The 22,839-nt window shown below is 44.4% G+C and overlaps 1 protein-coding gene across 1 annotated transcript; it reads right to left on the bottom strand.

Moving 5' to 3' along the window:
- Positions 1–5,315: 5,315 nt before the first annotated feature.
- On the bottom strand, positions 5,316–18,237 carry LOC142472218 (lipocalin-like). The gene is made up of 8 exons (XM_075579110.1): positions 18,066–18,237; positions 16,360–16,499; positions 14,808–14,884; positions 13,732–13,785; positions 7,560–7,673; positions 6,890–6,991; positions 6,369–6,394; positions 5,316–5,444 (listed from the first exon to the last, which is right to left on the bottom strand). Exons 1-7 carry the CDS (start codon positions 18,159–18,161, stop codon positions 6,372–6,374), a joined length of 606 nt encoding a protein of 201 aa, XP_075435225.1. The 5' UTR covers positions 18,162–18,237; the 3' UTR covers positions 5,316–5,444; positions 6,369–6,371.
- Between the last annotated feature and the right edge of the window lie 4,602 nt (positions 18,238–22,839).

Below are 22,839 nucleotides of genomic sequence, written 5' to 3'. Positions count from 1 at the left end.
ATCAAGCTGATTGGATAGCGGGCCGTGACGTCACATGTTTGGCGCGAACAGGAACTGTATTTAGATACCGGTTGTTTAGTGTAGTATTATACACCTTGATAAAGGGCACACGGCCCGAAACGCATAGGTGTGGTGATTTTTTGACCTCTCTAGGGGTTTTGTTGGATCCATTTCAAGAATAAAGAATTTATTTTACTGTGAGCTTTCTTCTTTTTTTCTGGCAGTGCGCTGTCCTTCTGCTTTTTTCTCCTGTTCACCTCCCTGTTTGTCATGTGTGAAAGACAATAAATATTTTCTATTTTTATACACCTGTCTCCCTGGGCAGTGTGCTGCTTTGTGCATTTATTTGTATATCTTTTTGCTCTTGTTATTAAAACAGAACTGTCCTCCTGAGCCTTTCCATTTACATCCAGGCCGGCGTGATCTCACCTGCGGACTTCTGAAAAACAAAAGCGATCGTTGGAAAGAAAATCTGAATGTGCGTCACAGCCCCCAAATGTAACATTGTGTCAGGTCGGAATGTTCTGTGGCCTGTCCATACTGTCTCTGTGTGCTCACACATTGTGTCCATTTAGGCTGTTTGTTAATACGTATTGAAACATTATGCACACACTTGTACTGAGAAGACAAAGCTTCTCTTTTCTTTAGTAAGACATTAGGTTAAAAACACACGATTCGTTGTTGCACTGAAAGTAGTGAGTAGCAAATAGTGAAAACAGAGGCCCATATTTAATACTTGGGTGACGCAGTACATAGATTAGAGAGAAGAGAGTTCACCATGAAAGAGAACCTAGGGAGATGGAAATCTTTGCCCTGAAAAACTTAGTCTGTCAGGGGTGCGCAAACTTTGCCTGCTCGGTCACCCTGCTTGCGCCCCCCTACTTACCTTGTCTTCGGCATCAAATGACACCGCAAGGTTACGTGGTAACATGATGGCACGTGAGCCCGGGGCATCATTTGACGCCTCGTTGCCATGGTGACACATTCTGAAGACATGGTAAGGGGCGTTGCAGAGACCTCACGTGTGTGACCCCCAGTTTGTGCACCCCTAGTCTAAATGAATCTAATGTAAGCTAATCTATTGTATCTGCCATCACAATCTCCATGGGTAATGAATTCCACATTTTAACTGCCCTTACTGTAAAGAACCCTTTCCTTTGTTGCTGGTGAAATTTCCTTTCCTCCAACCTTAAGGGATGGCCCCGAGTCCTTTGTACTGCCCGTGGGATGAATAGTTCATTTGAAAGCTCCTTGTATTGTCCCTGAATATATTTGTATATAGTTATCATATCCCCTCTTAGACGCCTCTTTTCTAATGTAAATAAATCTAATTTAGCTAGCCTCTCCTCATAAGTTAGAATGTCTATCCCCTTTATTAATTTCGTGGCTCTTCTCTGCACTCTCTCTAGTTCCATAATGTCTTTTCTTAGGATTGGTGCCCAAAATTGTACTCCATATTCAAGGTGTGGTCTTACTAATGCTTTGTAAAGGGGCATAATCATGTTTACTTCCCTTCCATCAATTGCCCGTTTGATGCAAGATAAGATCTTGTTTGCCTTTGCAGCTACTGCATGACATTGGTCACTATTGCTAAGCCTGCTGTCTACAAGCACTCCTAAATCCTTCTCCATCAAGGATTCCCCCAATATATCTCCATTTAATTTGTAAGTCGCCTTTTTATTCTTGCATCCCAAATGCATAACCTTACATTTATCTGTATTAAACCTCATCTGCCATTTACCTGCCCACGTTTCCAGTATCTTCAAGTCCTTCTGAAGAGAAATTACATCCTGCTCTGATTCTATTACCTTACACAATTTAGTATCATCAGCAAAGATGGAGACTTTGCTCTCGATCCCAACCTCAAGGTCATTAATAAACAAGTTAAAAAGCAGGGGTCCCAGTACCGATCCCTGAGGTACTCCACTCACGACTTTAGCCCAACCTGAAAAAGTTTCATTTATGACAACCCTCTGTTGTCTGTCCTTTAACCAGTTTTCAATCCAGTTGCATATATTATTACTGAGTCCAATTTTCTTTATTTTGTACACCAACCTCTTGTGTGAAACTGTATCAAAAGCCTTTGCAAAATCTAAGTAGACCACATCAACTGCATTACCCTGGTCTAAATTCCTACTTCCCTCCTCAAAGAAACAAATAAGGTTAGTTTGGCAAGATCTATCCTTCATAAATCCATGCTGACTATTACTAATCATTTCGTTTTCCATTTGGTATTCCTGAATATTATCCCGTATTAAACCTTCAAGTAGTTTCCCTACTATTGAAGTCAGGCTTACAGGTCGGTAATTCCCCGGTTGTGATCTAGCTCCCCTTTTAAATATACATACATCAGAGACCAGGAGGACACAGATGCCCAGAGCCTCTGGGAGGCATACTAACTAAACCAGGGCTGTTCCCTTCAATTTGTGGCCTATTTGACTCCCTGCTAATTTGTTTGCAGTTGTTTACACAACCAGGTGCAATTTTGACTCACTTTTTTTTTTTAAACTTATATTTTTATTATTTTTTCACACATAAAAGGGAAGGGGAAGGATGCAAAAATAAAAGGGGGGGGGCAACTATTTTGTACCAAATTTCTTACAAACAACAACTGTCACATTACATGTCATACATAATTTGGTAAACACCATATTTTACATTCCCTCCCATATCCTCTCTCCCTCCGGGAGCGCACCTGTATCCAGCATCCCAGGGGTCCCACACTCTATCATACTTCCTAGTGGTGGGGTTCAGAAATGAGGTAAGTTTCTTCCTTAATTGAACATCATTGATCCTTCTAATATCCTCTCTTCTGGAGGGCGGGAGTGTCTTTTTCCACGCCGCTGCTACAGCGCATCCAGCCGCTGTTAGAATATGCAGGATCAATCTTTGTGTATAATGATTCACATCCTCCATAGGTTTAGCTAGGATAATCAGAGTTGGGTCTAATGGGATTTTGATATCAGTCACATCTTTTATTAATTTCAAAACTGTCCTACAATACGCCTGCATTACTGGGCAATACCTCCATGTGCCAAATCTCCTAATTGTCCACACCCCCTCCAGCATCTGTCCGAGGTCCCCGGGAACATCTGCTTTAGTCTTTTGGGGGTGTAGCACCAACGTAACAAAATGTTATATATATATTCTCTTTTGTTACCATACATATAGAGGTTTTACCTGCATTGTCCCAGATATCTTCCCAGTCCTCCCTTGTTATTTCAGTCTGGAAATCCAGAGCCCACTGGTCCATATATTTATGATTTGGGGTATCTTTTTTAAGAGTTAGCCCCTGGTACAGAGATGATATTAAACCTCTTTGGTATTTTTTTGTTTTACATAAATCTTCAAATCGTGTATATCTAGGGAATTCCTCAGTGTAGATGCCCTGATGCACAAAATGGCGGACCTGCATATACCTAAATAGCTCAGTTTGGGGCAGACCATACTTTCTCATCATTTCCTAAAAGGACATTAGTTTATCCTTTTCTAATAACCCTCTTATCTCCAGAATTCCTCTATATCTCCAGATTTCAAAACCCTGACACTGAAAACCCGGGGTAAACCCCGGATTACCGAACAGGGGTGTGAGCCTAGAAGGGGACCGACACAACCTTATATTTCATTTTTGCAATTTGCCAAGTTTTCAAAGTTAATCCAATAACTGTGGGTTCCGACTGTCTCCCGGCCCCTGTCCAAGAACTAGACCACAACAAAAAAGATAGACCAATCAGGTTCTTTAGCGAGATCTCCAGGTCCACTCAGGCATACATTCCTGTCAGGGGGTGCCAGTAAACCATTTGTTTCATATGGGAGGCTATATAATATTTTAGGATATTCGGCACAACCACCTCCTTCCTTGGCGTCCAACATAATTGACCTAGCTATCCTCGGTTGTTTGTGTTTCCAGATAAAACTGAATAATTCAATTCCGAATTTCTTTTATATTTGAATGCGGGACAGCAATGTAATGTCTGAAAATAGTACAATATTCATCTTATACACCCCACCCAGGATATACAATGAGAATTCCAGGCTGTAATTGAACATTCTAGTATGTGTTACCATGAAATAAAATGCTGCAGACATTGTGATAACCTTTATATTCCATATGATGTGTTATAGATGTTGGTAAACTGTTTGGGATGCAAGCAGAGCAGAATGTCACCTTTTGGGTATGAGAGAAGGAATTCAGAGAGAGGTATCTTTTCTGCTTGTTGGTTTAGGGGAACTCGCAGCTCTGCAAAGTCTGTTATCTGTAGGACCTCCTGTCTAAGCCATGGTTAAAGAGCCTGTCGCCCTCAGGACTTGACTGTATGTGAATAGGATATGGTCTCTGCAACCTCTAGGATTCAGGACTTCAGTATTGGGGAACAAAGCAAACAAAAAGGGCAACACGGTTGTCACCTCTAGGTCTCAATAGCTCACAGGTTTAACACACTCATGGACTTCGTCATTTGGGGGGAGACGAGTTTGCTTTTATGATTTGGTTCCTCAGAGGAAGGAAAGGCACACGGAATATGAACATATCACTCTTGGGACTTTAGCTCAGATTCACCAATAGGTGTTAATCTGTAAAACCTCTTACAGCTTCTAATTAATAATCTAAAAGGTGCCTTATGGTTTCACACCACTTAGTGAAGGGGGCACATAATGTGTTATGGCCCTATATATGAATGATTTTTTCCTGTCACCCTAGAACCACCCCCCTCACTCACATATTTTTTCACCTCATTGTTTGCATATGGCATTAATTCAAATGTTGTGGGGAAGAGCGCAGGGCCTCTGTAAATGCTACTCAACCCCTCCCCCCCCCCCCCCCAGAAAATGCCACTCACCCCCCGGTTTGCATTTTTGTTTCTATAGCGACCATTTACAAAGTCACATCCCCTTCCTCTTCTGAAACAAGTTCTGGCACACCCCTTTTTGGGCCCTGCCCTCTCTCTAGCAGTACACCAATTGTATCTAGTGACTGCCTGGTCACATGATCTTCCCCATCTTTTGTCCTCTTCTGCTGCACTAACAGCCATTTAGTGAACCCCCGAGCAAATCTTCACCGATCAATCACAGGAGAACAGATCGATCGGCAATTTAACTAATTACTTATCATTGTTACTTGTTGTGTGGATTGTACTGATGCACATATTAAAGGGGGAAAAAATTAAATGTTAAATAAACGGCAGCTTGGATGGCTGCTTTAAGAAACTAAAAATATAAATTATCCATTTATAAATCTCAGTATTTTGAGGGGTTCCTTAGAATTCCCTGGGAACGCCGGGTACTTACAGCTAGTATAAAATAAATTACAACCAGTGTTTGTTTGAATGTAGGATTTTATTAATACGCAGGCGTGCTGGGCCTCTTTCATATCCTCAGATTGAGAATAAAGCCATTTAATATATGAAGGGCCGCCTAGTGGAAATGTTGGGTACTGTTCTTGCATTCTGAAAGGACAAAAACCCATAAAGCAGTTTACATTAGTAACGTGCATTTAAATTGGAATATTTTAAAAACATTTTAACGTGTTCGATAATGAGTTATATGGAATGAAAACACATGATCAAATATCCTTAAATAAACGTACAATACATTATGCTTTTATTAAGGCTGGGGGGGCTCAACTTCGCTGCTCAAGCCCCCGCCCCCCAAACAGGTCAGGTTTCAGGATATCCCAGTTTAAGCACAGGTGGCTCAATCAGAGGCTCGGTCTGAGCCTCGGATTGAGCCAGCTGTGCTGAAGCTGGGACTGATTGAGACACCTGTGCTGAAGCAGGGATATCCTGAAAACCTAACCTGTTGGGGTAGGGATTGACGACTGGAGATGAGCACCCCTGCATTAAGGGATAGGTGCAGGGGTTCCAACCTTACAGTGATAAGGCCTGAACTCTAAAGCAAACATGTTTTATGAAATATTCAGCGGTTGGGCTTTTTTTTGTTTTTTTAAATCTCTGAAATCGCACAGTGAGCGTCTAAAGGTCACTTACAGCTCTAAATAAGTATTTCTGGGAGAAGAAAGAACACACATGCATGTATCTTCAGTCCACAAGGGAATAAAGAAATATAATTAGAAATCTTCTGAGTGTGATGGTGCAGTATACAGGCAGATTTCTGCAGGGAAGTGATGGGGCTTGTTAAAACATTACATTTCTACATCAATTGTGGGGGGTGGGGGGGTTGTGTTTTGACAAACAGAACATGGTACTACACTAAATTATATATACAAGCTAATAATGGGAGGTCTGGTGAAAATACAACAGGCAAAAGCCAAGATATGGGGAAGAATCCTGTTGAAAATGTCAGCCTGGGGAAGATCCCGCCTGTGATTTCAATCTTCAATTATCCAGCAAATGTGCAGTTTTAATACTCACCTGTTAGGCTTCCGGCATGCACTGATCTGTGGGAAGGAAATACATGGATATTTTAGAGAAGTGGTGTACACACACACACACTAGTTTGTAACCTACATTATTTGGGTTATCAAATCTGTGTCTGTTGGGCTGCATTGATACCAGCAGGGCGCGCGCTCCCTCAGGGAGATGCGCACGCCCGATACCGTTCGCCCTCATTGCCTGAACCGCGACCTTCACTACAGAAAATCAATTTCTTGGATCTGCTGTAAATTTGCGCGCTTGGCTGCCTTGTTTGTGCACTCTGAGTGTGAAACATGAAATTATTTTGGCAGCGCATGGTGTCGCACGCCCGGCCGCATTGCGTATAAGCACGGCCTTATACATTGTAATACAGAGACTGGTAGGACCCTGTTGGCCACCTCTGAACTAAATGTGTGGCTTTGCTGTTCTTGATACAAAGCAAATACAATGGCTAATACATGTATATTTCCACCTGTGTTTAGCATTGTACCATGTGAAATTCCTTGTTGTTTTCTTACCAGTTTGAGGCAGAATGAGAATATTGTCCTCGCCAATCCCTAGCTCCAGAGAGAAATTACGGAATTTGGCTATCACTTCTGGCCTCAGTTTCTTATCTCGGCCTGAAACCAGAAAGCAAAACTGCTCCAAGAATGTTCCTGCCCATCATATCCTACCTGAGGAATCTTCAACAACCCGCAGTCCTATTAATGTGCCAGTCATGCTTCCGATTATCCCTCTACCTTCACCTGATACACACAGGTTTTTTCCTGCTCCCCCAGTATACCACTAAGATATTCAATGACCACCTCATATTTCTTATTCATACTCCCATAATGTTTTATTCCGTTCCACATATCCACCCGGTGTATTGTTTCCTTCCTGCTCAGATTCTTGTTTTAGCATCCACTCCCCATTGCATCGCAATATATTCACATCTGCCGCTGTTAGGCCCCATCCATTCCTTCTCTGCTGCTTTGTTCTCTCAGGGTAGGTATCCCTCCGTTTCCTGCTTTGCTTCTCTAGGTCTTTTCTAGTAACCCTATTTTGTGGAATATGGTCCTATCCATTGCTACCCCTTTTATTCTATAACTTGGAAGTGGCTTTCCACCCCAGTCATACCTTTCCTGGCTTCTTACTGCCCATAGATGATGAATCATCTCACCCAACCCCAGTGGAACATTCACTTACCAAGCAGAGCCACTGTGGTGTAGACGTCCGGGCCCTTGGTCTTGCGCATGGACATCAAGGCATACTCCTCGTAGTTGGTCTCGACAAAGCGCACGTCATAATCCTCACCCGAGTCTTTTAGAGAAGAACACACCAAAAAGTGCTTGCCTTATCTACCAAAAGTACCTCTGAGCAGGGGAACGGGGTCTTACTATTTTACTAAACAACAATTTGCCCTTCTATGGATGGGATTTATGTATTAACAATATGGTTTTTATATTGTAATGTCATCTGCCGTTAGTTCACTCATTTAGAATAGTAGGTGCCTGTTCTAATGAAACTGCCCTCCATGCTGTTCCTGGATAGGACTAGTACAGGGGGCTGCAACCTTTCAAGGAAGAAACACATGCATGAATATTACACACCCCACACACACATATACTGTACTATGTAGAAAGAGAGACAGAGGGGCGCAGACACTACCTCTCCCTCTGTACGTCAGGGATGGGCTACGTTTCGGATCGATAAATCCTTCGTCAGCTGTGTAGGATTTATCGATCAGAAATGCGTTGAGTGTGCAGAGACCTGGACCAGAAGCTGTGTGTCTGCTCGAGGACACCGTAGCCGGCGCCTGCACTGATGGTGATCAGTCCTGTAGACCGGATGTGGCGAACAGGAGCGCACTGCACCGGAGAGCGGGAGGGTGACGTCGGCGTCCTTGAGCAGTTTTTTACATGTGAGTTAATTGTTATCTCACTCTTTTTGCTGAAAAAAATCAATTTTTATTGATCTGTATGGCACTGTCTCCCACTATATGCGCCCTGAGTGGCCCATCCCTGACGTACAGAGGGAGAGGTAGAGCAACTGACTAACAAGAAGATAGAAGACAAAGATACCTATAGTACTATCCAGTACCACACAGGCCCGTGTGAGTACATATTGTATAAATTCCTATCACCCCTGTGCTTTTAATCACTGGTTTAACACTGTGTTTTTCAGTCACCGGTCTGACACTGATTCTGACCCTTGTCTGTGCCCCTCTGTCTCTCTTTCTACATATGTTTCCTTGAGGATCGTGGGAAGATCCTTTTCCAGGGGTTGAGCAGCAGACACTGAGCATTTGAAGTGTGGTACAGTATATTTATATGTTTATTTTGACCCTATTCTTCTGGTCAGCTTAAAGTACTGTGTAAAGGGAGTGCCCCAGTTCACTTCCATATACTGTTCTATACACACTAATAGCTATATACTGTGTATAAGCATTATCATACAACATATGCATGAATATAACACCCCAACACGCATACATATACTGTATACATATACTGTACACACAATAATAGCTGTATACTGTATAAGCATTAACATACGACAAACTATTTTGTTTGTTTTTTAATTGCTTTTCTGTGCAGGACAGTTTGTCATTTACATATACATACATACACTAACCCCCCCCCCCCTAATACACAAACACACACACACACTACCCTCCCAAACTCACACACACACACACACACACTACCCCCCAAATACACACACAATCACACACTACCCCCCAAATACACACACATACACACAATCACACACTACCCCCCCAAATACACACACACAATCACACACTACACCCCAAATACACACACACACACACACACACACACACACACACACACACACACACACACACACACACACACACACACACAATCACACACTACCCCCCAAATACACACACAATCACACACTACCCCCCAAATACACACACACACACACACACACACACACACACACACACACACACACACACACACACACACACACACACTACCCCTCCCAAACACACACAGTCACTACACTCCAAAAACACAAATACACTACCCCCAAAAAACACACATTACCCCCCACCCAAACACACATACTACCCCCACAAATACACACACTACCCCCACAAACATGCACACTACCCCCCCAAACACACACTACCCCCTCCAAACACACACTCTCCCCCCTCCAAACACACACTCTCCCCCCTCCAAACACACACTCTCCCCCCTCCAAACACACACTCTCCCCCCTCCAAACACACACTCTCCCCCCCTCCAAACACACACTCTCCCCCCTCCAAACACACTCTCCCTCCCTCCAAACACACTCTCCCCCCCAAACACTACCCCGTCCAAACACACACACACAATAACCCCCAAAATAGACACACACTACCCTCCCCCCAAATACATACACACTACCCCCCACCAAATACACACAATACACCCCCAATACACCTACACCCCCCCCCCAAATAGACACATACCCTCCCCCCAAATACACACACTAACCCCACCAAGTACACACACACTACCCCCGCAAATACACCCACACCCGCCCCCAAATACACCCACACACTACCCCCCTAAATTCATATATATATATACACTTTTACTTTGGGCTTGCCTCTCTCCCTCACTGTGCTGTCGGTGGCGTTTTGTTGCCGCCCAGCATCTCCCCAGGTGCTGGCTGGCCTCCTACACTTCCGGCGCGCACCGGCATGAAGGAGGTCCGGCGTGGGACAGTGCAGGAGAGAGGCAGCAGCTGGGGAGATCCCGGCGGCAACAAGAGGCCCGCCAGTGGCAGCCGGGATCAGCTGACACAGGATGGGGCCGCCATAAGCCTGTGCCCGATCGTAACCAACTGAGGTGAGGTGAAGCCAGTGCGTGCAGACGCGAGACGCTAGAAGCGGAGTTACCGGCGCTCTGCTATTATACTTAACTGGGATTGGAAGCTGTGACTCACCCCTATCAGCCGCGGATAACAAGGGAGGGAGGGGGAGCCCAATTAGAGAGCCAGCAGACCCTGCTGCAAGATTACCGCCGGCGACCCATTACGGGGAGAGGCGCAAATATTGCTACCTTCAACAGACCCCTGAGCACCTCTGGACTGCACACTGAATGATAGGGTGTGCTTCCCTTGTACCTAGCAGCAGCTCGGGAGACTGTGATCTCTTCAATAAAGAAGTGTGGTCCGTGGCCTGTCTATAGACTGAGGTGAGGCACAGGGGGAGGGGAGATCGGCCTGATCCCAACAGCACTGCACACCACTCACAACTCAAGACAACTACGGATATTAGCTCAGAAGGGAAAACAGAATATTTATGCTCAGGCCCACACTGGCAATAGACAGAGCTCAGCTACAAAGTAAATGATAGACAATCCCAAACACTTAAAGTGAACAAAACTCAATAAGAGCACTAGAGAAAGCAAAGAGATGCCCCCCCCCCTAAGAAAACGCAAAAACCAGAGGCGTCGATATTCTTCAATAAAAAAAACAGCGAACCTTACCGTGCCTGGGAAAGAAGACGGGGGTCCAACACGCGAACAGGAGGAGGCCGATTCGGACAAAGGCATGGAGAGGGAGTCAAGTATCAGAAAAGACCTGAGAGCATGGGTCAAAGAAATTAGACAGACTTTCCATGAAGAGCTTCGAGGAGCCATGAAGGGCCTACAATCAGAAATCAAAGACAGTAGAAAAGAGAACCACAAGCCTTGAAGAAGTCATGGAAAACGTCACAGAGAGCCAGATCTCGAGGGACTCAGAAATCAAGCTGCTGAAGGAACAAATAGCAGAACTACAGGAAGCAAGGGCAGATGCGGAGAAAAGGTCTAGGCGAAATAAAATCAGGATAAGGAATGTCCCAGAGTCGGTAAGACCAGGCGATATCAGACCCTATTTACGAAGACTGTTCCAGAGTATAATTCCTGAAGTGACAACAGAAAGACTAGAGATGGATAGAGCCCCAGAGACTATGAGGGAGGAGGCCCCAGAGATGATATAACCAGGCTCCACTATTTCTCAATGAAAGAAGAAATCCTCCACAAAACCAAGAATATGAATACCATTAGCTTCGAAGAAGCCCTCATCCAGATATTTACGGACATCACGCCATTAACTCTGGCAAAAAGGAGAGGACTGAGAGAAATTACAAGCATACTTAGAAGTTCCGAAGTTAGATACCGATGGGGTTTCCCCTTCTGTCTCTAAGCTACACACAACGGCAAACAGGCTATAATGCGGAGACTAGATGAGGGCCAGGATTTCATCAAATCCCTGGGGATAGAAGTTACCCCGGAAATGGCAAGAAAACTTCAACAAGCACAGCCCCTCCCGAGAAGGGAGGCATGGAGCAGAACGGGGACTAAGACAAGGAAGACGACATTAGGAAGCCAGGACCCAAAAGAAACTGAGACGGAGATTGCTACAGAACGATGATGAAGAGCCTCCGGCGAAAGAAAGGAAAGAAGCAGAAGAGACATTCTGTATGGTCGGAGAGAACTAAAAAGGTCGCCGTAAAGTTTGAAACAAGGGCCATTTTCCTTTCTGAGGACTATTCTAAAGACATAGACCAAAACAGACTTGGGACAAGCCAAGCTGGAAAGACTATTGTTTAGATAATATAGAAATGCTAGTAATAATGTTATAAAAGGTTAAAATGTTTGTTTTAGAAACTGTTTTAAAATACGGCCTTCAGATTGGGAACAAAGGCTATGGCCTCGATAAGAGGGAAAGCGGAAGGATTGTCACGCCCATATGCCCACAGACCTGGCAAGACCCCAATACTGAGGTGGGAACGGTATTACCACACACCCACAGCAGTGGGGGCAAGCCCAGAGTGTGGTATGGCATTGCTGGGCCTGTTTAAAAAGTAGTTAGTATACTTGCAACGTCTTGGTGGTATGACGTAAGAATGGTAGTGTCCGTGCGCCAAAGTCCAGGGATCCAGAAAGCAGAGTAGTTGACTTCGTAAGCCAAGTCCAAGGGTTCCAGAGGTCAGCAACGTAGAGTTCTTAAGAAGGGTTCAGGGGTAACAGAGAGCAGGGTAGTCCAGGACGAGCAGGGGTCAAAACCAGGGAAATCCAAGATAAGCAGGAGCAGTAACAGCCTGGAGCACAGAGAGAGCAAAGCATAGGACTGCACACACAGGGATAACAGGAACTATGCAGAGCAATGATAGAGAGGACAGACAGGGATTATAAATGAGGGAACACCAATGGGAGAGAGAGGAGGAGAAGTGGGAGACAGCAGGGATAGATCAGGAGGAGAAGAGGAGGAGACAGGGAAATCAGACAGAGATGGCTTGCAGGGCATAGGAGGAGGAGTTAAGGGACTGACAGGTTTTAGAAAAGGAGTGTGTGCGCGCACAGGCTGCGTCACGAGACGCGCGGAGCGCCACGGGCATACCTGTGGAGGGGAGCAGAGGTACGGAGGGGACAGCCACCGGAGGTGAGGGAATGGCAGTGGGCACTGAGGGAGTCTGGGAGCGGGGAACATCGCCGCAGGGGCTCGGGGGCCGCGCGGCTGCGCGAGACTTGCGGGGTGCGCGCCGTGGCAAGGGAACGGCGTCAGAGGTTGCCGGAGTGGGTAAGGGAAGGAAGGTTGGCAGGGGAAGGGACAGAGAGGGTGACGTCAGGAGGGTAAGAAGGGGAAGGAATCCCCTGAACCATCACAAGGATGTATAGGAGAAAGGAGTTATCATTACAATATTTAGACCAGTTCTCACCTAGTAATTTTTCCTAAGCAATAAGGGGAATCAAAGTTGGAGTTAACAATGTGTGTGGTTTGTTCAGGATAAATATAAAAAAAGAAGTGTTTTTCTAATTAGCAGTTCGAATTTAAAGAGGATCCTTACTAAGGGATGCTCAGGATGGGGCAGAACTGATGAGAAGGTGCGAAAGACGAACAATGGATCTCAGATACCAAAGTCACCCCCACCCACATTTCCCGACCCTACATACCACAACCTTCACACAAAAGGTAGGGTGAAAAGCCCAGAATGTATATGCTTAATCCACAACCATGTTAAAAATACTAGTTTCCCCCCCCCCCCCCCCCCCATTTTTCACCTAACCGTCTCACCAACTCTTCCACCCACACCCCACCATTTCTACTAGCACCGCGCCAGACCACGAGGCTAGCGCTATGTGAGATATACATAGAGCAAGATACAAATGGCTAAATGACTAGTGAGCTATAAATAGTCTCCCTAAATGTCAAAGGACTAAACTCTCCAGGGAAAAGAAGATGAATGTTTAGAGATTTAAAGAAGAACACGGGGGATATCTATATTATACAAGAAACCCATCTAAATAGAGAAGACATGATGAGACGTAGAGATAAAATGTTTCCACAGATATATATCACTTACCAGCCCAGGGAAAATCAGGAGTATCGATTCTATTCAGATCCACGGTACCTATCTCTGTAGAAAAGATAAAAAGAGACAAGGCAATTATCACAAGTAAACTTGGAACAACAGACTTAACCATAGTAAACTTATATGCACCAAATGCGGTCAAGAATTTTTTATAGACAATGCCTTCGATACTTTTATGCAACATAAGAAAGGGCGGCTAATAATCGGGGGAAATTTATACACTATTTTAGATGATACAAAAGACAAGGTTAAATCCACTAACAAAGACCACAATATGAGACCACAAAAAGCTCGGCCGCTGATAAAACTCCTGGATGAGAATGCCCCGATAGATACGTGGAGGACTATGAATCCTACATCTAGGAGCTACTCGTTCTACTCGGCCTTGCATGATCAATATACAAGAATAGACTGTATTCTAATTTCTGGAGACCTGGCAGACACTATGGTCAGTGCTGAGATGGACAATATTACTATATATTTTGGAGAATAATTAAAAGACTAATAAAAAGAATTACGGGACTAGACTGCCCATGGAATATAGATACAGTGTTCATTCTAAAACCAATAGAGGATATAGAGAGGAATGTAGACTAATTAATGATATTGTACATATCCTGTCCTCAGCTAAGGCAGCTATAGCTAAAACCTGGAAGCAGAACGATCCACCGACAATAGCAGAGGTTAAAAACAAACTAAATTATATTATGATAATGGAAAAAACTTACCAGTTTAATCCAGGACAGATATGAAAGTTATCTGAAGACATGGGTACCATGGATGATCTATTGGGAAGCTAATGATTGACTAGAAAGTTTTCATTCTATATCTAGCTAGTAAAAATGTGTTGGTAATATGAACCAAACCATTGTGCAACTGTATGTGTAATAAAGTATAAATGGATGCGCTACAAACAAAGTCAAGATGGAAATGTACCCCCCCCCCCCACAACCTAATTTTTCTTTTGTACCCCCCCCCCTCCTAAATAACATTTGTAAAAAAAGAACAATAAAATACAGTTTAAACAAAATAATAATCATGAACTAGACCGTATGCTGTAATCTTACGTATAATTTTAGCATGGAAGCGGCCTGGCTGGTCTGTCTTGAAGTATCTCATGGTCGTCTTTTCACATCTGTCCAAACTGGAATATAATGACGGGGGGAGCAGTGGTAAATGAGTGTTCCATCTCTAATCTTTATATTCAGAGCTCCCATTGTGTCCTTGTATTCAGGGGCTTATAAATAAATCAAAACAACCCTGTCACCTACTTGTTCCCAGACACCCATATCACCCAGGATGTGCCCGTTCTAAAGTGGGGCTCAGTACATATCAGTCATTTCTAGCCCTATTAAATTGTAAACCAATGGACCTCCCTGATGAAGGGGCCCTGAGATGTCTCCAAAACATTGGATACCTATGGATTAAGTACCCTTTTCTATTCATCTTCCTGTAGCGCTGGGTCTCTTTCCCTGGTCATTTGATTTCGGTGAAGTATCTTTTTTATAGTATTTATGACACACACTTGCCAATTGTTTTGTATATATGGTGTGCTTTCTCTCCACTTTTCTGTGTGTGTGTGTGTGTGTGTGTGTGTGTGTGTGTGTGTGTGTGTGTGTGTGTGTGTGTGTGTGTGTGTGTGTGTGTGTGTGTGTGTGTGTGTGTGTGTGTGTGCCTATATATATATATTAACAGAAAAAGAGAAGTGCCGGTTCCATAGCATAAAACCGTAAATGTAATAAAGTGAAAGAGTAGAGTCTGCAAGACTTGCACTCACATAGGGATAAAAAAACCACATGCAGTTGAGAGAATTGTAGAGCATCACCAGGATGAAACACATCGGGACGCTGTAACGTCATTGCGTATTTTTTGCCATCCCGGGTGTTTCTTCTGATATCCTGTCCCTCATGTGTCTTGCAAGGGATCCTCTAACAGCTGATAGGTATCTCAGTATCTCAGTAAACAGATATTAACCCTACGGCGTTTCGTCAGAGCATATTCTGACTTCATCAGGGGTGTGTGTCCCCACCATCCCCTGGAAGTCGGGTAAAACTTCCATATCTGCACCCAGGACCAGTGTTCTACCGCGGAGGCCTTCCAGTTCAAAGGTACATTTTTGTGTGTATTGTGGTGTGTGTGTGTGTGTGTGTGTGTGCGTGTGTGTGGGTGGGGGGGGGGGGGTGTATTGTGGTGGTGTGTGTGGGGGTATTGTGGATATTGTGGAGTGGGAGGGTACTTTATGGATACTGTGGTGTGGGAGGGTATTGGGTTAATATTGTGGTGTTGTGGTTATCGCGGGGGTGGAATTGTGTGGGTAATGTGGGAGGGGTGCGTGTGTGTGTGTCAGGTGGGGCAGTGAGATGGAGAGAATGGAGCAGTAAGAGGAGTGAGTGAGGTGAATGAGGGAGAGGGGAGGATGAGGAGTGAAAGGTACAACGTAAGACGGGGACGGGGATAGTTAGAGGTGGGGTAATAGAGGTGGGTGAGAGAGCAAGTACGTGTGGAAGAGAAAGAGGTAGCCTCCGAAGGCCGTTGACAGGGGAGGGGGACCTGGAGGAAACTCCCAGGCCAATGAAGAGATAACTTATTGCTGCAGCATAAGCAGGTTTCTTTACTTACTTGGGATAAGTGGACACGCTTTCCAAGTTCCCATCAGCAGTCGGTGTGATGACAGTGGGGCACGATTTCATGTACTGTTTAGAGGGCAGGTACCAGTCAAAGTTGGAGGCCACAGCGAGGCTGTACCACTTCCCTACAATCTAGAACCATAGTTCCATTAAAGGGACAATTCTTAAAATGCCATAATTTACCTTCGAATACGTGAATGCGACCGCAGTCACCGTTTTACATGAATGCATAGGGGGATTCTTTCTGATCAACTCTTTTTGATCAACACTGTCAATACTATAATTTACCTTCATCAGGTTCCAGAGACATCAATGACCTGATACAACGTGGTTCAGTGCAGTTGGCTCGTACCCTTTTCTCTCCCATATTTTTAACCCCCTGAGTGCATAGCAATGTGTCTAAGACCCCTCTGGTTCTCAAGGTGTTACATAGCCATTGTAGTACAGGTACCAACAAAGCGCAGTGGAGAATCAGGCTAGTTATTGCTCTTCTGACTGCAGGACAGCACTACACCTACTGTACCAATAGCAAAGATCTATTTGAAGGATTTTGTATTTCTTTGATAAATACAGTTGATGTTTTTGCTGGAGTTCTGCTTACAAATACCCCATGTGGCAGACTCCTCTTTTATAAACGGCACAATCCCATGCACAGCTGCAGAGCTAGTCTGAACTTTACATGTATTGAACTATATCTCCATGCAGCCATATTTTCAATGTTCAGTATTCTACAGTATGTACAAAGTAAATGAGATGTATACATTTAGAGCTGCAATCCATGCTGCTCTTTTACATGATCATAGCATAAAGATCCCGCCGGGCAGGTTCATACTATTTTAGCTCCGGGATCTTTCCCCCGAAAAAGGACATTGTTATTATTTTTGTCTTGGGTAAATAAGTGAGGTACGGGGTCCCCCTCAATAGCCAGCCATGGCATCACTGGGAAATGTCATGGAAGAAAATTGCCCCCTATTTATCTATGTAACCAGTATTGCACTCAGGCTACCCAATTCGCCAAATCCTACTTAGAGAGCAGATAGACATAGAGTACCACACGCACCCATTGCACAAACAGTGTTGTTTCAAGCTCCTATATTGTATAGAAGTGTTATTCCATAGGCAGTGCAAGCTGCCTATCCAGTAGAGGCTGGATACATACATACATAACACAAAATGTTCAGGGCACTCTATATGGGTAAGGTAAGACAAATAACTTATTTAAGTAGATCAGGGTGCTAGCAGTTCAGCCAGGATCACCATCCAGCAACAAAATACAGGCATACCCACATTAACGTACGCAATGGGACCCGAGCATGTATGTAAAGCGAAAATGTACTTAAACACAAGAAAAATGTAGCAACGTTTTGGACCTCCTGGTCCTTTCTCAAGCCCCTATATATGGAACATTGTAGGCAGTGCAAGCTACCTACCCCACAGAGATACTGCTCTGCCAATCCACCTTTATACAGTATATGTGTCATATATAAACAGTGTAGACGCCATTTGTATTTAAACTAGAGTAGAGTATGTAGGGCCCTCCACCCATTCCATAGACCTTTCATTAATACTTCTCCCTGTTGTCTGCCCCGGTCAATTATCAAGCTATTGTACCGCAGATCTTTTTGTCAACCCCATCCCTAATTAATATCTGCCATGTTTAGCCGGCACCACTAACTCTCCTCAGCTTGCCGTACTTACTTTATCATCCTGGAAGTCTGGTTGAACAGGAATATCAGACTGGGCACACAAGGCAAACAGGGCCACCAGGCCCAAACTAAGCAGAAGTCCCTTCATGGTGCAATCTTGGTCCCAGGTATTATGATGTTTCCTCCTGTGTATGTGAGCAACACACTGAATCCTGGCCTCTTTTATACAGAGCTGGATAACACTGTTAGACAATCACACAGCTGGGACCGGATCATGTGATTTAGAGGCCGGCTTTAACAAGTAACATATAAAAGAAATGAGCGCAAGAAAAAACAAAATCAATGTAACAATAATAACTTTGTGTTCAAATATTAAAAAATGTGTGCAGCACATGAAATAAGCAGAGCTGTCTCAATGAGCGGCACATCCCCACATCACCCCTTCCAATAAATGTTAGCATATACCTCAGTAATGGAAACTATCTCCTCCAAACCGGTCCCGATTTGGAGGCTATGATGTTTATCCACGATAATTTCACCTGGTCTTGCTGCGGAGCTCAAGCTGTACACCCGCTACTGGGTAAGGGAAGGGGGAAAGGGGGGATTCCAGCCGCAAACTGCGTCTGACGTCACGCGTCCCGCAGAGACTCCTGGATACCTCAACGTGTTTCGTGAACAACTACACTTCGTCAGGGGATGTATCCTACCACTCCAAAGATACCCCTTATATAGGGGATGCATCTTACTGCAGTTTATATCCTATTGGTGCTTAAAAATCTTTTAACCTTATAAACAACCACAAACAAACACAAACATTATATACCATACAATTAAATAAATACATTAATCACATGTAACAACCATAATTCATACTACTATTAACTCATATTAACCCCTGCATTTAATTTACCTATATCAATTAGATCTATACAGAGCATGTCATCTACAATTGGTTAACACTTTTTCCCTACTACACACACACAGCCATCCACACATACATTACACACACATTACACACACAAGTTACCTCGATCAATGCCCCCCGCTCCCGCTTGCAAAATTAGGCAGGACACCCTGCGCTCACGCTTTGAGAGTTGGTGACGTCACCGGTCTCAAGCATGAGCGCAGTCAGTGTCAACGGGGCTGGGGCTATGGTGCCTTCACCGGTGCGGAGGCGTGCGGAGGCTGGTCAGTGAGCGGGCGCTTACCTGGCCATGGTGGGTGGGCCGTGGGGGCCGTGCCTAGGGGCATCACGGAGCTGTTTTGCCCTCATTGAGCGAGCCACTCAGGTGCCCGGCCTGTCGCACCAAGAAATCAGTTTGAACTGATTTATTGCGCAACGCGCGCCCCCTCCCACTTCCGCACACGCCCGCACGCCGCATGAACGCAAACACTGCCTTAAGGCAGTCTATTCGCTCAGCGTGCGGACACCTCCGCACGGTCTGTGGTACCATGGCCCCAGCCTAAGGCCTCGTCCAGGGTTGCTGCTTGCTGGCGGAGGCGCGCTGAGGCGCGCTTCTGCTCGGCACTGAGCCCCTAGAGCCGCAATTAGAACGGCTTTAGTAGGGGCTCGCCTACGCTTCCGCAAGCGCACGGAGGCGTAGGTCTTAGCAGATTTTTACATTTCAGCGCTCGCCGGAGCGCAGGGCCGGTCACGTGAGCGGTTTGCCCAATGAGGGCGAACCAGCTCTGTGATGTCACTGGCCCGCCCCCGACACACCCCCTGACGGCGCGCTGTCTAAGGCCAGGGAAAGCACCCGCTTTCCCCGAGCCTCAGCGCGCCTCAGCACGCCAGCGGGGAGCTTGGCCGAGGCCTAAGAGAGAAAAAACAGATTTAGCTGACTAGCAAAACTCAGTATTAAAGTCTGTAATGGCTACAAATGACACTGTGAAATAACATTGTTGCAATCTGCACCATTCTTTCTATCATAGTTGCGGGTAGCACGCTTGTGTTTTGAGGCATTAGCACAGACTGTTCTACTCATTGTTATTTCTAGGACCTTTGTATGCATCATCAAAGTCCGAGCTGCCATTTCTCCATATCGCTGCCTGACCTATCCCTCTAATCTCACTATACTTTACAAAGAAATTGTACTGCGTTTGACCCAGTGACTTTGTCGCCGGGAGTTCTGGTACTGGGGCTCTAAATCCTAAAATGACTCCTGTCATTCTTCCTAAAAATGTGTATATTTGTATTCAGCATTTTCTAATTGAACATTCTAGTATGTGTTACCATGAAATAAAATGCTGCAGACATTGTGATAACATTTATATTCCATATGATGTGTTATAGCAGTTGGTTAACTGTTTGGGCTGGAAGCAGAGCGCAATGTCACCTTTTGGGTATGAGAGAAGGAATTCAGAGAGAGGTATCTTTTCTGCTTGTTGGTTTAGGGGAACTCACAGCTCTAGAAAGTCTGTTATCTGTAGGACCTCCTGTCTAAGCCATGGTTAAAGAGCCTGTCGCCCTCAGGACTTGACTGTTTGAGAATAAGATATGGGGTCTGCAACCTCTAGCATTCAGGACTTCAGTATTGGGGAACAAAGCAAACAAAAAGGGCAACACGATTGTCACCTCTAGGTCTCAATAGCTCACAGGTTTAGCTCACTCATGGACTTCACCATTTGGGGGAGACGAGTTTGCTTTTATGATTTGGTTCCTCAGAGGAAGGAAAGGCATAGGAAATACGAACATATCACTTTTGGGAATTTAGCCCAGATTCACCAATAGGTGTTAATCTGTAAAACCTCTTACAGCTTTAAATTAATAACCTAAAAGGTGCCATATGGTTGCGCACCACTTAGGGAAAGGGGCACATAATGTGTTATGGCCCTATATATGAATTATTTTGTCCTGTCACCCTAGAACCACCCCCCTCACTCACATCTCTTGCTTCTCGGTTCAGTGCATACACAAGAGGATTGGTCCCCAAAATGACCACTTCTCACTCCTTTCCACTGAATTGTCCATGAGGATGTCTAGACCGAGTAAAGAATGATATTGATAGAGGGCCCTCTGCTTTCTTCCCCTCTTCATCTTTTTCCTGCTAAAGGGTCAGGTCGTGCACCATGCAGGACTGAGAACTGACCCTGAACAGGACAGAGCATCGTTTGATGTCGTGGAATTGGTCGTCATTGCAACAACAATCCAAAACCTCATCGGCTTTTATTCTTGTCTTAGATTTGCTAAACCCCACTGCAATGCATTCTGGTCTTTTTGTAAGCCCATTATGCTAGGGACAACATAGGCAGCGTCTAACATGACATGAAGCATATATCATTCAAAAGCAAGAATAGCACCTATGATGTTGACCAATGTACCCATAAAACTGAGATTATTGCTTGATTTGATGAGATCTAGCTCCATGTAGGACCAAATGACCGATATGTTTCATATGTTGAAATTCTGAAGATTTTAGAATAATGGAAGAGTTAAAACTCCTATAAAAACAGCAAAACCTACCCTAAACTAAATAAAATGTTTACAAATGGTTCCAGGATTAACTTTCATAATAACTTTAAAAGAAAAATATTTGACAGGTGTAAATACCCCCCCACACACACACACCCATATTGGGGTTGCTATATGGGCTAAAGGAGTTAGATCCTAAACACCTGCCCCTCTAGGTAAGGTGTTTACAAATGACCAGACAGAGGTTTAGCTCCACTCCTGTTCTGCCCAGAGACAGAGGGTGAGAGAGAGGAGATAAATAGGAGAGCAGAAGGCTTCCAATGGTTAGATCCTGTGAGGAGAGACCAGGGAAGGATATGAATTGTAAATAGTTAAGTTGGGATACAGTTTTCAACAAAGGGGGATCAGTGTCCCTCAGGGGTTGCGCTACAGGTACCTGTAGCCCTGTGACTAATCTGATGTCAGTAACATAAGATATTATGAATTTAAAACCAGAGACAGAACATGAAACACAGACAGAGCTCGGTGCTACATCCAGTGACACTAATACACGGTACAGTGCCTAAATATAAATAAATATATATATATAGTGCAGAATAAATGAGTTCTTCAGTATTAGGTGATACCTTTTTTATTGGACTAACAATTTATGTCATAGGACAAGCTTTCGAGAGTTATCCTCTCTTCTTCAGGTCTAGCAATACTGATATACAAAGGATTCAATGGCTAAAACAGTGTAGAGAGAGGGGGGAAAACCCCCCAGATATTTACTGTAGATAAGGTAGGGTGTTAAGTGTTTGAAGCCAGGGGACAGTGTCAAAGAAAGGTGGGGAGGGGAAGGGATGCTGGGGGGGATAGAAAGTGTGGATGAGAATGGAGGCAAGCAGGATAATTACAAACAATTTTGATAGGGTGTGAGAAAACCCATGTCCGCATTAAGTCCTTTGGTTTTGGTGTCAAAGAGTCTTATCATTCTGAGTTCAAATGTTTTCCGTTCTTGGGTGCTTTTAAACATTCCATTGAGGATTTTGATTTTTAAATAATTTATAGAATTATATGGTTGTGAGAAGTGATGTACCACAGGTGAGCGGTATCTTCCTTCTTCGTGATGGAGTATAGAGTGTCTGTGCATATTCATTCTTCCTTGTAGTTTTTTGCTGGTTTCCCCAATGTAGCAACCTTGGTCACATTTGTTGCACTGAATCATATACACTATATTCCTGGATGTGCAGCTGTATGATCCTTTAACATTGAATGTTCTATGGTTGTGACTGACTGTGGGATCTTGGCAAATATATTTGCAGAGTTTGCAGCGTTTGTTGCTGCATGGTTTTGTGCCATTATCCATGTCTTTAAAATTTTTGTGAAGTTTTCTGCTGACTAATTTCTGTTTAAGGTTTGGTGGTTGCCGGAA

The sequence above is a fragment of the Ascaphus truei genome, chromosome 21 (genome assembly GCF_040206685.1).
Source record: "Ascaphus truei isolate aAscTru1 chromosome 21, aAscTru1.hap1, whole genome shotgun sequence".
In the NCBI taxonomy this organism is placed as follows: Eukaryota; Metazoa; Chordata; class Amphibia; order Anura; family Ascaphidae; genus Ascaphus; species Ascaphus truei.
The sequence above is the reverse complement of the archived record's forward strand: the minus strand, read 5'-3'. Positions and strand labels throughout refer to the sequence as shown.